Consider the following 17,669-nt stretch of genomic DNA (forward strand, 5'->3'; position numbering starts at 1 on the left):
ATGTAGAAGCATGACTAATCCCTTTCCCTAATAACTCAAAACCATAAACATTAAACCAGTAGGTCCACAAATCCACCAATCATACATAAAAGCTAAAATACAATAAAGCTAAATATCCACCAATAAAAGAAAGGCATGGACAGAATCTACCGATAGAAGAACATCAAACTTATACATCCACCAAAAAGAGAACATCACAACTCAAGTTCCACCCAAAAAGAGAACATTACAACACAAATTTCACCATTAGCAGAACATCACAACTCAAATTCCACCAAAAATAGAACATTACAACTCAAATTCCACCAAAAATAGAACATTACAACTCAAATTCCACCAAAAGGAGAAGATCAAAACTCAAATTTCACCATTAGGAGAACATCACAACTCAAATTCCACCAAAAATAGAACATCACAACTCAAATTCCACCAAAAATAGAACATTACAACTCAAATTCCACCAAAAAGAGAACATTACAACTCAAATTCCACCAAGAATAGAACATTACAACTCAAATTCCACCAAAAAGAGAACATTACAACTCAAATTCCACCAAAAGGAGAACATTACAACTCAAATTCCACCAAAAGGAGAACATTACAACTCAAATTCCACCAAAAGGAGATCAAAACTCAAATTTCACCATTAGGAGAACATCACAACTCAAATTCCACCAAAAATAGAACATCACAACTCTAGTTCCACCAAAAAAAGAGCAGAATAACTCAAATTCTACCAAAAGGACAATATCACAATTCAAATTCCACCAAAAAGGGAACGAAATCCACATAAAAATATTCTCATTTAGAGCATTTATTTGCAGAAAATGAGAAATGACTGAAATAACAAAGAAGATGCAGAGCTTTCAGATCTCAAATAATCAATATTTGGTGGAATAACCCTGGTTTTTAATCACAGTTTTCATGCATCTTGGCATCATGTTCTCCTCCACCAGTCTTACACACTGCTTTTGGATAACTTTATGCTGCTTTACTCCTGGTGGTTTAATGGCTTGTGATCATCCATCTTCCTCTTGATTATATTCCAGAGGTTTTCAATTTGGTAAAATCAAAGAAACTAATTTCTCATTTTTAAGTAACTACAGCCCTTTTAAATGTATTAATACAGTAGCTTGAAGGATGATTTTAATGTATTTTTTTGACTGAAGTAAGAAGGGAATTGTAGCTGATTTAAATACGTAATGCCTATAATGAGAGTGTCTGTATGTTAGTTTGTAAAGAATGAACCAGTAGTCCTTGTAGAACTGTTAGAACTAAAGGTTGGAAAGCAGGTCGCAGTTCTCGCGAGCGTTGGTCGCGGCCGCCTCGGAAAACTTACAGAGTCTGGTTTGAGCTCAGAGGAGCTCCGGCACAGACACGAGAGCACCGCCATTCCTCCTATTAGACCTCAATGCAGCGCTGCAGCGAGTTTAAAGCTGTAATTTTACTTCTTTAAAAAGATCAAAAATCAAGGAAATCCTACCTAGTGCTGCTTTAAACATTGAGTATTTTAGGTTCGTTTATAGTGTTTCAAAGCCTTAATTTAAAGCCTTGGTTTTTATATGACAGTAAACAGTAAAGTAACACACAAACCTATATTAAAGCCCAGTCATGCAAAAAAAAATTATAATAAAAAATGATAAAAATATCATTATATACCATATAACTGTCAGAATCTTGAAAAATACAGTGAAATACATTTTTGGCCATACAGCCCAGCACTAATTTAACGTAATTCGACGTTTCGCGTACACTGAGCCGCGGTTTGACTGCAAGCGCTTTGAGTCATGGTGTGGTTTGATGGCAGCGGGTTCGAGGTGTTGCAGCTGAACGCTGCTGAGGCGTATGACTCACAGGAGAACGTTGGGTTTAATAACGGTGAGAACCGCGGTGTTTACTGCTGATATTAACACTCAGCGCGGGGCTGGAATGCTGTAGCATGACAAGGAAGGAGGAAATGGATTTAAAACATCAATCAAAACACACAAACGCCTTCACTAGAAATATTAAAGCTAACTGTGAGTAATAAAATAGCTCTGCCTGCTGGGTCTTTGTTCGGCATTCCAGTGAAAACACACACACAGTTAAACATCACTGAAAAACAAAAGTACAACCTTAGTCTCACCTGCAGGGAAACTGCAGTGCTGTTCTGTTTGCGTTACATTTAAAAAAAAAAAGGCTACTCACAAAAGTGTGAGTCGTTTGCTAGAATCAGATGTGTGTTTGACTGCAAAAACACCAATAACAGTACAGTTTTACTGCTGCTGTTGTCTTTCACACTGTTTAATCGAGCAATTCACAACCATCTGTAACTTCTGTTCAAATTAGGGGTGTCACGATTCTCTAAATCCTCGATCCGATTTTAGGGTCACGATTCGATTCGATTCTCGATTTTTTTTTTATTATTTCAAAAGGTGGGCTTGATATAAGTGATGCAAAGTGATACAAGTGATCTGTAATACACCACTTTAGGCACTAATGGTCAAATTTAAATAATTTAATTAAGACATATATGTAATGCCATCTAGTGGCGTTTTTTGGTAGCAGCAGTGTGCACTATTAAAACATCAGTGTGCAACATAACAAAATAAATAATAAAAAAATACAGGAACAGTCATGTACAAAATAATAGAACAATTAGAGCCTTAACAAACTGAACTCTATCCTACTATAACAGTTACACATGAAAAATAAGACTAAGACTTTTTCGGTCCCTGAGAATGAGAAGTTTTTTTTCTTTAATAAAGATATATTATTAACTTTATCTGAGAGAAAGATGCTCCTTAAGGTACCAAAGGTAACATATTTGAGGCTAGACAAAACAACTGTTATTTTTATATTTTCAAGTTTTTCTTTAAGAAGATGAGAATGTTCACATTCTCTGGAGAAAGGGCTGCTCTTTGAGCAGTCACAATGCGGCTACAGTGTGCTGCTCCATTTGCCAATCCTCTTTTTGACTTCGAGGCTCGAGACCATGACATAATTTCGATCGATTTCGATGAAATATCGAAATCGTGACACCCCTAGTTCAAATGCAAGACAAACCAATAAAAGTAATCTGCGTAAAACCTGTGAAATAGAGGCACAAGCAAGTTATCCCTAACTTAGTTTAATAATAGAGTTTAATAGAGTTTTTAGTGCTGGATAAGCATTTATTTTCTGGGTTGTGTTATTTTTAAGCTCCACAGTTTACAGGTTCTGTATGGGGATTCATGTTTCTCTAGAGCTGAGCGATATTGGAAATATTTTACATTGCAAATTTTACATTGATCTTTTTTTTCAGCTATATATATATATATATATATATATATATATATATATATCGCAATATTAAACAATGTGCCTAACGTGCCTAACCATGTGGATGGAGGCCATGCATGCGGTTACCTCGTGTTTATTCCTGCACCTCGCCCTCATCCTTCTCAGGCAGCAGCAGCCTGTCTCTCACACAGACACAGAGACAGCGCTGTGTATCTACTTCTTGTGTCAAGAATAAAAACATTGCAACATGACATGTTTGATTTAATTGCCTTAAGTGACATCACACGTCCTAGTTACACCACATTTTTAATGTGGTTAAATCTAAAATGTAAACTATACTTAATCTTAAAAGGGAATGCAGAATGTTGCAGAAGCCCTGCATGACGATGCATTAGCACGTTTACTTAGAAATGGTTTTTTTAGCTGCAACAGCTGTATCCTGTAATTCCAGTGAGTTAATCTTAAATCATAGGGAAGCAGTAGAAAGAAAAACAAGCAAAAATAAAATGAAAGTGAGTCAGGTTTCAAACAGGTCCTTATCTTAACTGTCCTCTGAATGCAATTCAACCTCAGACTCATGCAGATAACGACAGGAAAACAGACAGAGAGAGAGAGAGAGATACAGAGAGATAGAGAGAGAGAGAGAGAGAGAAAAAAAAGAAAAGAGTAAAAGAAAAACAGCTGATGAGTTTCTTTGATTTTACCAAATTAAAAGCCCTCTGGAATATAATCAAGAGGAAGATGGATGATCACAAGCTGATCATCAAACCACCAAGCTGAACTGCTTGAATTAATTTTTGCACCAGGAGTAAAGCAGCATAAAGTTATCCAAAAGCAGTGTGTAAGACTGGTGGAGGAGAACATGCCAAGATGCATGAAAAAAAACTGTGATTAAAAACCAGGGTTATTCCACCAAATATTGATTTTTGAACTATTAAAACTTTATGAATATGAACTTGTTGTTTTCTTTGCATTATTTGAGGTCTGAAAGCTCTGCATCTTTTTTGTTATTTCAGCCATTTCTCATTTTCTGTAAATAAATGCTCTAAATGAGAATATTTTTATTTGGAATTTGGGAGAAATGTTGTCTGTAGTTTATAAAATAAAACAACATTCATTTTACTCAAATATATACCTATAAATAGCTAAATTGAAGTGGTGAATTTTTGGGTTAAAGTGTACATCTCACAAGATAACATTTACAGTATCTGATACCAATCACACCAATAATTAATTTAGATTCATGTGCTTTTCTTTACAAATGCCTGGAAAACAGAGGCACGGGAAAGCTACCCCTCTCCAGAGTGCACCTTTCAGCCCATACAGTGATAAAATAAAGGTAATGTAAGATTAGTTGGATTGATGTAATTATAATGCATTCCTACTGCTCTGTTACTCATATTATATTATTTACACAGTAACGTCTGTAACATTAATAGGCCCCAAAATAGAACCCTGTAGCACTCCATAAGAAATACAAATAAATAGGATTATTATCTGTATAATAAACAATTGGTCAATGGTTTAAGATTAAATTATGTGTCATAATGCGTCATAAAGTAAAACTGTATTTATTTTTAACACTCAAAAAAAATTGGGAATATTTTGCCTGGATTATGAATAATGAAAAATCATTTTATTTTGGTACAAGCTGCTTGAGTTGCTCAGTATGTTTGGTGTTAAATTCTCCTTAATGTTTTCATAATAATAAAAATAATATCATATTAACAACTACACAGGGGCGGAGTCACATGACTACATATGCAATAATATGTTTTTAAGAAGAAAAAAAAAACATCCACACAGTTGGAAGTGTAGTAAAAAATATATATATATATCTGATCAACAAGATTGCCAGTTACTGTCATTGTGCAAGATTATGGACCCTATTTTAGTGATCTATAGGCTAGCCATCAACTGCGCAGCATGGTTTAGGGAGTGTCAGCCTGTCTTTGCTATCGTAACAACTAGAAAAGTATTTCTTGTGTGCAGCTCGAAACGTGCAAAGGGCATTTACTAGTTCTCTTACTTATTTATGCGGTGTGTTTTGTGCGTAACGTGAAATAAACCAATCAGTGTGTGTCACTTGCTATTCCCTGTAGAAGCCAGGTGTACTCTGACTTTGGCGGATTGGTATTTTAATAGCGCAGTGCTTCTGAGCAGAGGAAACTGACCTTGAGAAGCTCATTTACAAGAACGGCAATGTTGTTTTATTTTGTATTCTGTTTATTGGTTGTTGGTGTAAATGTTGGCTTTGTGCACTTCTGCGTGTCCGTGTGTGCAGTGCCAAGCTTGCAATGAACGTATGACTGTTGATTGTTGTCAGGGTTCTGATCAGTCAGTGGCGTACCTGTGTTTTCCGTTGCCAAGATAGCAATACACCGGAAATTACACCAGAAGCGTTGTTTGTGGTATTTAAACGACACAGGTGCAAGGTGTGAAAATAGACTGTTGGAGGGTTGTAAGATAGCAATGAGCATCATTGCTATGTTTTTAAATACTGTAATTCTATTCTAACACATGCAAACCAGTTCATTTGTGAATAACTGAACGTTCTCTTCTCCTTTGTGCTCCTGAGCCGTTTCTGTCTCATCTGTTGGACCTACAGATGCTACCAGGTACAAGTACCAAGCATAGCAACAGTAACTAAGGGGGGCGGGACTTGTCTGCATTTTTTTAAACAACGAATTTCAGTTTAAATATCGTTCAGCTGTGGACGTCGTTGAACGCCGACCTCCAGCAGACCTGCACTGACCACATCCTGACTGTCACATCAGGTGTCTCTCTCTCTCTCTCTGTCTCTGTCTCTTTCTTTCTCTCTCTCTCTCTCTCTCTCTCTCCCTGCAGACGCACAGCGAGGGATTTTTATAGCAGCGCCAGAGCCAGAAATAGGTCAATGTCATCCAAAATAACTTAAAAGCGAGCTGCGTCTGCTCTGAGATCAGCTGCTACAGCGCCGTTTCAGGGCCAACATCCTCTTTTTTTTCATTCCTTGCTGCTGCAGTCGAACCAAGGAGACAGATCTGCCCCATCCTCACAACACAACCAGCTCCAGCACCTCCACCTCCTTTACCAGCCTACACCTGAAGAAGTTCAGCACTCTGTACCTTTAGTACATTCTATATATATATACAGTACAGGCCAAAAGTTTGGACACACCTTCTCTTTTTCAATGTGTTTTCTTTATTTTCATGACTTTTTACATGTAACACATGTAGAGTTTTATGTACTTAACAAAAAATGAGCTGAACCTCCACAGTCACCGGACCTGAACCCAATCCAGATTTGAGGTTTGGGGTGAGCTGGAGCACAGAGTGAAGAAGGCAAAGGAGCAACAAGTGCTAATAAACAAACACCTCTGGGAACTCCTTCCTTCCTTCAAGACTGTTGGAAAACTTTTCATTTCAGGTGGCCACCTCTTAAAGAAGCTCATTGATAGAATGATGCCAAGAATGTTCAAAGCAGTAATCAGAGCAAAGGGGGGCTATTTTGAAGAAACTAGAATATAAATTTATTTTTGTATTCTACTATACTACAGCAACTAATTATTGTTGCCTGTTCCTTAATTCCTCTGTGATGGGGAGCTGAAATGAGCTTTTATTAGCTTTTATTAGCTTTCATTTTCCATTCCACCTTTAATGCTGCAGCCTCTACCACCTGTTGCACCATTTAAGGTGGAACGGAGAAATTAGTTAGTTAGCTAGCTACTGAGATAAACTACTAGAGACGTTTTATGCTTGTTATAAAGATAAAAATGGTCACAAAACATTAAAACTACACAATAAACTATGGTATTATAGTAATTATTGTCATTTTTAACAAGGAAAATACTCAATATTGTGGGTTTCCTCGGTTGCTTCTTTGGCCGCCATCTTGCCAGTGATTCTCAAAGCCCTCTGTTTTAAGTGTGCCTCCGATTTCATTAGCATAAAAACAGAAGAATGTAAACAATAGACCTTGAAAAGAGATACGCCAACAACTTTAACATGACTTTCTTTAAAAAACTAAAATCAATTAAATTTAATAAAAATTAAATTAAATTAAATAGTTCCAAAAACACTGTAAACAGACCTAAAATACTAATTTTTTAGTATTTAAAAGAGATGCAAGACACAAGTTTAATATCAATTTACAATATATTATTCTTGAAACCATTACAGTATTAAAATCTGCTGCAATTCTCTTCTTTCTCCAGTTAACAAATAAATTCAATTTAGCGTGCATTGATCCTAAATGATCCTATAAGCTACAGTATTAATATATTTAAAAGGACTATAGTTACTGCTCTTAATGTATCACCCAGCTGTAGTGTAATGCTGTATATCAGCAGGGTACAGTGGTCAGATTTGTCCCTACAGCTGTTATTATGCTCAGGTCTCGCAGGGTTAAACAAGTGTGGGGTGAAAAGTGTCCAATCAGCAGAAAGCCGGCAGAGACCAGGACGCCACCACAGCTCGAGGTGACTCAGCAGAGGCGAGGTGATGATGATGGAGGCAAGAACGGTAAAAAAAAAAAAAAAAAAAAAAATTATTTATTTATTTATTTATTTGAATATATACACCATTTAAGGTGGACTGGGGAAGATCTGAGTCTGAGATAAACTACTAGTGATTTTTTTTAATGCTTGTTATGAAGAAAATCAACCTTTATTTTAAACTCGGAGTACATTGAGGGTGGCCTCATAGGGAAGGGATTGACAAAAAAATAAATAAATAAATAAAATATATAGTTAATAATAAAAAAAAATGAATTTTAATAAGATAATGTATGATAAAACAGATATAAATAAAGTAAGGTAAAACAAATTAAGAGTAGGAATCATAAAATCATATGTAAAAAAAAACCCAAAGGAATTAAAACTAATAAACCCCAACTACAGATTAAAAAATAGGATTAATCACATTAAAGAGTCAAATAAAAATAAACAATAACTTAAAACAATAAAAGAAAGAAACAATAAAAGAAATGTGACAAAAACTGCTAAAACAAACCAAAATTAAAGTTAAAAAAAAAAATACAAAGAAAATACAAAAAAATAAAAATAAAAATCGTCATTTTTACAAGAAAAAAAATTCTGTTTTGCATGTGCCTCTGAAAAATCTCAGTGTGACACTTCCCCTACTTACAAAGCAGAGGGGTAGGGATAAGAGTTGAAATAGGATTATGCCTAAATGAACCACTTCTGACACCAATTTTTACATGCAAAGTAAATATGATTCAATATCAATATCACCATTTTTTACCCCCATAATATGTACTTGTTCAAAAGTTACTGTAAGGTGCGTGATACAGACCACCAGATTTGGGGTTATTTTGTTTTTTTGGAGTGATAATGGAACTCTGTCCCAAAATACATTCAGGACGAGAAGCAGATTCACCTCACTGTTCTCTCCCAGCTCTCCTTCTGCTCTCCAGTGTGTGGTTTTATAGTCTATAATGGAGTGAGCAGCTTTGCAGTAGAGGCAGAGTGTGTGTGTGTGTGTGTGTGTGTGTGTGTGCTGTAAATGTGCTGAGCTGAATTATCTGAATTATTTAACACTACTCTCACAGCCTCGGGCCGCTCCAGCCTGGCTTCCTCTCTAATGCTGTCCGTCCAAACCGCTTACACCGGACACACTTTAATCTCTCACACACACACACACTCACACACACACACTCACACACATACTTATCCTAAAATATTTAGACAGACAAATCCAGATATTTGGGACTTTTAGGATAAACAATTCTATGCTTCCTGCAGTGTATTACAGGAATGAGCCTGTCAGAATGAGAGTATGGATCATATAAACAATATAGAGCATTATGGAGCGCCCCCTACACTTCCTGTAGTGTATTACAGTCTGTCAGAATTAGCGTATAGATCATGTGAACATCACAAAGCATTATGGAGTGCCCCCTACACTTCCTGTGGTGTATTACAGTCTGTCAGAATGAGCATATGGATCATATAAACAATATAGAGCATTATGGAGCGCCCCCTACACTTCCTGTAGTGTATTACAGTCTGTCAGAATGAACGTATGGATCATATGAACATTATAGAGCATTATAGAGCGCCCCTTACACTTCCTGTAGAGTATTACAGTCTGTCAGAATGATTAAAATATGCTTGTATGCATAATCAGGTCATTATTAGTGGCTCAATAAAACAGGTATAGAGTCTTACCTTGTAAACCTGACCATATGTGCCGTTGCCCACCAGCTCCACCAACTCGAAGACCCCAGCAGGGTCCTGCAGAGAGAAGAGCATGAGGATCAGCGGTTATTATAACAAGTAATGCTCATAATTCACAGTGGATACTAAAAAAATTCATTGTAGATACTGATACGTAAATATATAAAAAATAATGCACAGTGGATCCTCGATAATTTATAGTGGATATTGAAAAGTAAATATGACTTGTAGTTGATACTGAATTTTTTAAAGTGGATGCTAAATAATTCATAATAGATATTGAATAAGTCATAATGGATACTAAATTATCCATAGCAGTTACTAAATTACTGAATACATTGAATACATCAAATACATAATGTACATTAATTAATTTGTAGTGGATATTGAACAGTGCAAAGGAGATGCTGAATAATTCATAGTGGATACTATATATATATATATATATATATATATATATATATATATATATATATATATATATATATATATATAGTCCATAGTAGTTATGGAATGATTTGTGGAAAAAAAACACTGTATAAGCAATAGCAGATATTTAATAATTCAAATGAAATGCTTAACATTTCATAGTGGATGATCAATCATTCATAGTGCATATTGAATACTTTGGTCTGGATGCTAAATTGTCTATAGACAGTATTTTAAAAATATATAGTAAAACCTGAATAATTAATAGAAACAAATTATAAATAATTCATAGTGGATACTTCAGAACTTATAGTGAATGCTAAATATTTTACAGAGAATACCAGATGAAAAATACATAGTGGACAGTATAAAATACATGGTGGGTGATGAATAGTTCACAGTAATTCATAGTGGATGCAGATTTTTTATTTTATTTTATGATTTTATACTGTTTACTATTAGCTTACACAAGATTTATCTGAGATAATTACCCAGAAAGAAAGAGAAAGAGAGAGAAAGAGAGAGAAAGAGAAATAGAGAGAGAAATAGAGAGATAGAGAGAGAGAGAGAAATAGAGAGAGAAATAGAGAGAGAAATGGAGAGAGAAATGGAGAGAGAAATGGAGAGAGAAATGGAGAGAGAGAGAGAAATAGAGAGAGAAATAGAGAGAGAAATAGAGAGAGAAATAGAGAGAGAGAGAGAAATAGAGAGAGAAATAGAGAGAGAGAGAGAAATAGAGAGAGAAATAGAGAGAGAAATAGAGAGAGAGAGAGAAATAGAGAGAGATAGAGAGAGAAATAGAGAGAGAGAGAAATAGAGAGAGAAATAGAGAGAGAGAGAGAGAGAGAGAGAGAGAGAGAAATAGAGAGAGAGAGAGAGAGAGAGAAATAGAGAGAGAGAGAGAGAGAGAAATAGAGAGAGAGAGAGAGAGAGAAATAGAGAGAGAGAGAGAGAAATAGAGAGAGAGAGAGAGAAATAGAGAGAGAGAGAGAGAGAGAGAGAGATAGAGAGCTATATGTAGATATATTATAGGGTGAGTGGTTATCTGTGTTTTCCACATGTGAATTTCTGTCATTTCTGTAACACAACTCAGCAGTTTTACTGACCACATCCTTCACACACACACACACACACACACACCCAGGCACACATACTAACACGTATTCACACACATATATATATATATATATATATATATATTTATGCTCTCAAGCGATAAAAAAAAAACAAATTAATATCATGCTATGTGATAAAATGATATGATAAATGTTACAAATTTAATAAAATAGTCAGAATAAAATAAAAGTGAAACATTAAAAGAACGAGGGTGTGGAAGAATAAGGTGGATGAACAGCTTCTGTTTCTCATGGAGTCTGTGTGAGTGTGTGTGTGTGTGTGTGTGTGTGTGAGTGCATGCCCAAGCATGCATATAACTGTGTATCTGTGCATATTTGTATGTTTGTATTCATATTATGTGTGTGTGTGTGTGTGTGTGTGTGTTGTGCTTCTATAACATTATTAAACCCTCCCCCCCCTCAGTGCCCTGGGCCGTGCCCTGCTGACCCACTTCCTGTCCTGTCTGCACCCTGAGTGTGAACTTTCTTATTAATATTATCATTGTATTATTATTATTATTATTATTATAGTTTTTGGCTGATTTCTCTTGGATTTTTAAGGGTTAATTGTGACTAATATTTGGCTTTTAGCTGCACACACACACACACACACTTACACACTTATACACACTTGCACACTTATAATGGGCATGCCAGCCGCACCTGCAGAACCTTTCACACCCCTGCTGTCCCACCCAGAGAGGAGTGCGAGAGTGACCTCACTATCCTCTCACACTGCAGTGGGGTGTGTGTGTGTGTGTCTGTGTGTGTGTGTGTTGGAGGGGGTGTTAGGCAGGTGAGGAGGTAGCAGATGGAAAAGCAGCTGCAGCACGAGGACACACACTGATACTGCTGAGAGAGACTGAAGACACACACACACACACACACTTGTAATTGGACAAAAGTACACTACAGACAAAAAAAGTGCTACTGTCTTCAGTTCTGTTCTGTACTGCAGTTCGTATTTTAATAATATTTATTTACAATTATTAAACTCAATCGATTAAAAAGATGTATCAAATTAATCACAGTAGAATTCTGTGATTAATCACGATTAATCACACTTTGCCTTCTTTAAGACTAAGCTTTTGATAATGGGTATTTAAACGTGAGTAAAATAATCAGTGGTAGAAACACTTAAGATTTGTATTAATGTTGCAAAAAAAAAACCCAGAATTAAATAATAAATAATTGTATTAATCAAAACATTATTTATTATTTTAAATCACTGATAAATTCATACACTTTTTAAAATTATAATAATTATGGGAAGGTGACAGTAATAATGCTGTAGTTGGTGGTTTAAACCCGTCAGATTAGATCCTTTTTAGCGTATTATAATAAATAATTTTAAGGTAAATTTACTGTATTTGTATATGTATGAGAGTTTTAATGGAGAAAATAAACACTAGTCTAGCTCCATATTCCACAATCAACAGCTTTAAAAGAGGAAACGTGCCATCAGCTGTGTGTGCAGAGGTGGAAAGAGTACTAAAAATTGTAATTAAGTAAAAGTACCTTTACTTTGCTACAATTCTACTCAAGTAAAAGTAAAAAGTACCCATCTAAAAATCTACTCGAGTAAAAGTAAACAAGTACTCATTTTAAAATGTACTTTGAGTAAAAGTTACGTAGTTACTTTTAATTATTTGATGTAAAAAAGTAAAAACAAATAAATTAAATTGTTTTTAATTAACTATTATTCCACATAATAATTTAGATCTTTCAGGCAGTATTTGTTCAGATCACCCCATAAAATAAGTAGAATAGGTTTCTATGATCCATTTGTTTCTTTAATGTTAAAAAGTTATGGTCATAAATGTTTTTTAAACTAGTTTTATAGTTTTACAGTTCATTATTATTTATTTAACTTGCCATCGCTGTGTTTTAACTACTATTTACATGTTTTTTTTTTATATTTAAGCAGATTGTTTAATGATAAAAGTACCTACACCACATGCTTTCTCAGGTTTGATGTGGAAGTTTTGATAGCTAACAGGTCTGTCCAAATTTGTTTTCAGACAATTGTTTTTTTTTTTTTTTTTTACTCAGTAATTGGGAGTTTTCCAATGTAGTGAAGTAAATTACTTGTGTCAAAATGTACTTGAGTAAAAGTAAAATGACCTATTCATAAAACTACTTTAAAAATTACAAATTACTCATAAAATCTACTCAATTACAGTAACTTGAGTAAATGTAATTCATTACTTTCCACCTCTGTGTGTGTGTGTGTGTGTGTGTGTGGAACCACATGAGTGCGAGAGAGAGAGAGAGAGAGAGAGAGAGAGAGAGAGAGAGAGAGAGAGCATTATCTACTTTCTGAACTCAACTGTAAGCATTGTTGTGTTACATCACTAAATAAAACTGCTAATGCATCATCAGCCTCTGTTAATTTTGTCACGTGATTAATTGGCTTTAAAGTTGTCAGATTAACTGAATGCATTAATACGTTAATATTGACAGTTCTATTATTTATATTTATTTTAATATATAATAATAAAACTAACAATAATAACAATAAAACAGTATTAATCATAATAATAAGAATATATGTACTCATATACACAATTCTTTTTGTTTTTTTGGTGTATCATTAAACTATCACTTTAATTCAGACCCAGAGCAGCAGCAGATCAGTAGTGCTGGCTTATGTCAATGTGTGTGTGTGTGTGTGTGTGTTTATGAATGGTGGGGGTGCATCATTCAAACGTTTCTCCTCCTCATGCATCAGTGATTCATTTCTCAATGACCCATTTCTCTGCTCTCAAACACACACACACACACACACACACACACACACACACACTCACAGGGCTACACACAGCTTGGCCGATACTATGATTAATTAAACTCCTTCTACACTTCTTCTATGCCAGAAGTCATGGGACAGTAACTAGTTATCTAGTTGTGTCCCATGACTTTTGTCATGTCCCATGGAAGCTAAAGGACACTGCACTGAGCTGTGGTAAATGTGTGTGTGAGGTCTCCTAATGTTCACATGGACAGTTCTAGCCAGAAAGAGAACCTGAATAAATAGAAAAATCAATTTTTAAATGATATTTTTATAATTAATTTTATTTATTAAAAGAAAAAAAATATCCGAACTAATCTAGCCCTGTGTGATAAAGTGTTTTTTTAGCCCTCTAAACCTAATAAATGCAATCAAGCTTTAACGAATAACTGGCAACGAGCTTTTCACATCTCTGTGGAGGAATTTTGTTTCACTCTTCTTTACAGAATTTTAATTTATTTTAATTCACATTGGAGGAGTTTACAGCATAAACATCCTGTTTAAGATCATCCACAGCATCTCAATCAATCAGACTTTGATACTAGCTCACTCCAAAACCTGAATTTAGTTTTTATTTTAAGCCATTTAGAGGTGAACTTGTTTGTGTGTTTTGGGTCATTGTCCTGCTGCAGAACCCAAGAACACCTGAGCTTAAGGTCACAAACAGATAATCTGAAAAATGTATTAATGACAAAAAGTTATGACTCCATTGTATAATCTGATGATTCAAAATCGATACAGTGTTTTTGAAAACTGTTACAGTACTGAAAAATAAAAATAGCAAAACAATAGGGAGATTTTTCTTTCCAATCTTAACACACACACACACACACACACAGAGCATGTATGGAAAGTAGTGTATTCTATGCTTCGTTGGAATTCTCAGGAACTTCTCAGGTAAACAAAAGCATTGCCAGATTGTGAAGATGCTGATGGCCCAGTCACATGCACAGCCCACATACACACATCACACACCAGCACAGAGTGTGTGTGTGTGTGTTTATGTGTGTGACACATTGTGGCAGAATGTAAAAGAGGAAAATAAAGGAAGGTCAAGGGGAGTCCATTTATTTCCCCTCACTGTCTCAATCCCACACACACACACAGACACACACATACACACGACACACACACACACACACAGACACACACACACAGAGACACACACACACACAGACACACACACACACAGACACACACACACACAGACACACACACACACAGACACACACACACACAGACACACACACACACAGGTGGCAGCCGGTCTGATTTAAAATCACACCAGAATTCATGCATATCAAAAAATGTGGTGTAAAAACCATCAAAGACCAGCAGGGGGCGTGGCACTGTATTTATATAATACTGCTAATAGCGTTAGCTGTAGTAGATATATTAATAAATGTAATAGTGGTAATACATGTAATACATTCACTGGCCACTTTATTAGAAACACCCACCAACCACATCATGCTACCATTCACTGGCCACTTTATTAGAAACACCCACCAACCACATCATGGTACCATTCACTGGCCACTTTATTAGAAACACCTACCCAAAAAGACCCTATGCTTCCACTAACTGGCCACTTTATTAGAAACACCTACCCAACAACACCTTTTGCTTCCACGCACTGGCCACTTTATTGGAAACACCTTCCAAACACCATATAAGCCAGATTATTAAAAACACCTGCCTACTACCTTCTACTTCCACTCACTGGCCACTTTATTAGAAACACCTACCAACCACCTCATGCTACCACTCATTAGCCACATTATTAGGAACACCTCCCAACCTCCTAGCATTCCCACTCGCTGGCCACTTTATTAGAAACACCTACTCAACAACACCTTGTGCTTCCACACACTGGCCACTTTATTAGAAACACTTATGCAACACATTGTACCTTCATTTTCTGGACACTTTATTAGAAACACCTACCCAAATCCCTGTACCTCCACTCAATGGACACTTTATTAGAAACACCTACCCAACACCTTATTAGCCAAATTATTAGAAACACCTGCCTACTAACGTCTACTTCCATTCACTGGCCACTTTATTAGAAACACCTACCCAAAACCCTGTACCTCCACTCAATGGCCACTTTATGAGAAACACCTACCAACCACCTCATGCTACAACTCATTAGCCACATTATTAGAAACACCTACCCAACATCTTATTAGCCAAATTATTAGAAACACCTGCCTACTAACGTCTACTGCCATTCAAAGTGGCCACTTTATTAGAAACACCTACTCAAACAACACCTTGTGCTTCCACTCACTGGCCACTTTATTAGAAACACCTACCCAACACCTTGTGCTACCACTCATTAGCCACATTATTAGGAACACCTCCCAACCTCCTTGCATTTATACTAACTGGCCACTTTACTAGAAACACCTACCCAACAACACCTTGTGCTTCCACTCACTGGCCACTTTATTAGAAACACCTACCCAACACCTTGTGCTACCACTCATTTGCCACATTATTAGGAACACCTCCCAACCTCCTAGCATTCCCACTAACTGGCCACATGATTAGAAACACCTACTCAACACCTTTTGTTTCCACTCATTAGCCATATTATTAGGAACACCTACCAACCTCCTAGCATTCCCAGTCACTGGCCACTTTATTGGAAACACCTACCTAACGCCTTTTACCTTCACTTATTAGAAACACCATACCTCCTTGATCCTCCATTTATTAGCCACTTTATTGGAAACACCACCAGCAGGTCTGAGGTCCTGATTAAGGACTATATATAAGCTAACACAGACCCTGCATCAACAGATGGGACACAGTCTCCGACACCATACTAGCAAGGTGTTTCCGATAAATTGTCCAAGCAGTGTATGTGCTGGAGTGTGCACAGTGATGCTGCATAGCAGGATAGCTGTGCTCTACACTACAGCAGGCCTGACTGTGGAGCTGCAGCTGACTCTGCAATAGACATATATACTGCAGAATAAAACCCACAATGGGGACACACTGCACTGTTTAAAATATTAAATATTTTTAATATATAAGCAATAATCAATAATGCAGATTACCCACAGCTGCAGGTTGCTACCTATAAATGGGTGTAATCATGCTTGTAAATGAATAAAGGGCTATTATTATTATATAAGTGCTATCTACTATATTATATGGTTTATAGCACAGCCTAATAATCCTAATAATCAATAGTATTGATTGGAAACTCACCCTCAGGGCAGAGAGGTCGATGCCGTCCAGACTTCGAGCTGGAGAATCACTCGCCATGTCGGTGCTGAGCTCCAAACAAATCGATTTAACGTTAATTCACTTGTTCTCGTCACAAATAATTCGCTTCAGTCCGCACTGTGTCTCTATTCCTCCGCGAGAAGAAGCTGCTACTCCGCAGCGGGCTCCGTGCTGCTGTACGCCGGGCTGAGTGCGCTACAGCTCGGCACGCTGAGCCGCGATGTGCCGCTGAATGACTGGCACTCCAGCGGGCTTAGTGCTCTTCTACAGGATGAGCAGGCCACGCCCACCCGCGCTGCGATTGGCCGACGGAGGCTTCCAGACTCCAGAGACTCCAGCCACAGTGAGATATGCAAATCAGCAGACTGCTTGTGTAGCCAATCAGAGAGCGATATATAAAAAAAAGAGATTTTCTTATGAATAAAACGTTGTAGTTTATAACCACAAAGCATTCATAGCTAAAGGTATTCTATATAACTACACTAAAAATAGTTTACGATGAAACCTGTAATAATTTTATTAATTAATGTGTTTACCCAAATGAACATAAAGTTTCTAACTTTATTATATCATTTATATTTTTATATAAATTAACCTGTGTAAAACTTATATTAAAATTTTGTAATTTTTAAACAGTTTCACAGCTGTTTTT

General features: G+C 36.2%; 1 protein-coding gene across 5 annotated transcripts in view; it reads right to left on the reverse strand.

The window, feature by feature from the left end:
- The window catches only part of tnika (TRAF2 and NCK interacting kinase a), a 67,951-nt gene extending 50,703 nt beyond the window's left edge, over nt 1-17,248 (reverse strand). For all 5 annotated transcript variants that reach the window (XM_049467372.1, XM_049467370.1, XM_049467371.1 and 2 more), the window contains exons 1-2: nt 17,000-17,248; nt 9,431-9,496 (exon numbers count right to left, since the gene is read on the reverse strand). In XM_049467372.1, the coding sequence (XP_049323329.1) occupies nt 9,431-9,496; nt 17,000-17,056 (123 nt within the window). In that variant the 5' untranslated portion in view covers nt 17,057-17,248. The remainder of the gene's footprint in view (nt 1-9,430; nt 9,497-16,999) is intronic.
- Nucleotides 17,249-17,669: the final 421 nt, after the last annotated feature.

The sequence above is a fragment of the Astyanax mexicanus genome, chromosome 18, assembly GCF_023375975.1.
Source record: "Astyanax mexicanus isolate ESR-SI-001 chromosome 18, AstMex3_surface, whole genome shotgun sequence".
NCBI classification, from domain to species: domain Eukaryota; kingdom Metazoa; phylum Chordata; class Actinopteri; order Characiformes; family Acestrorhamphidae; genus Astyanax; species Astyanax mexicanus.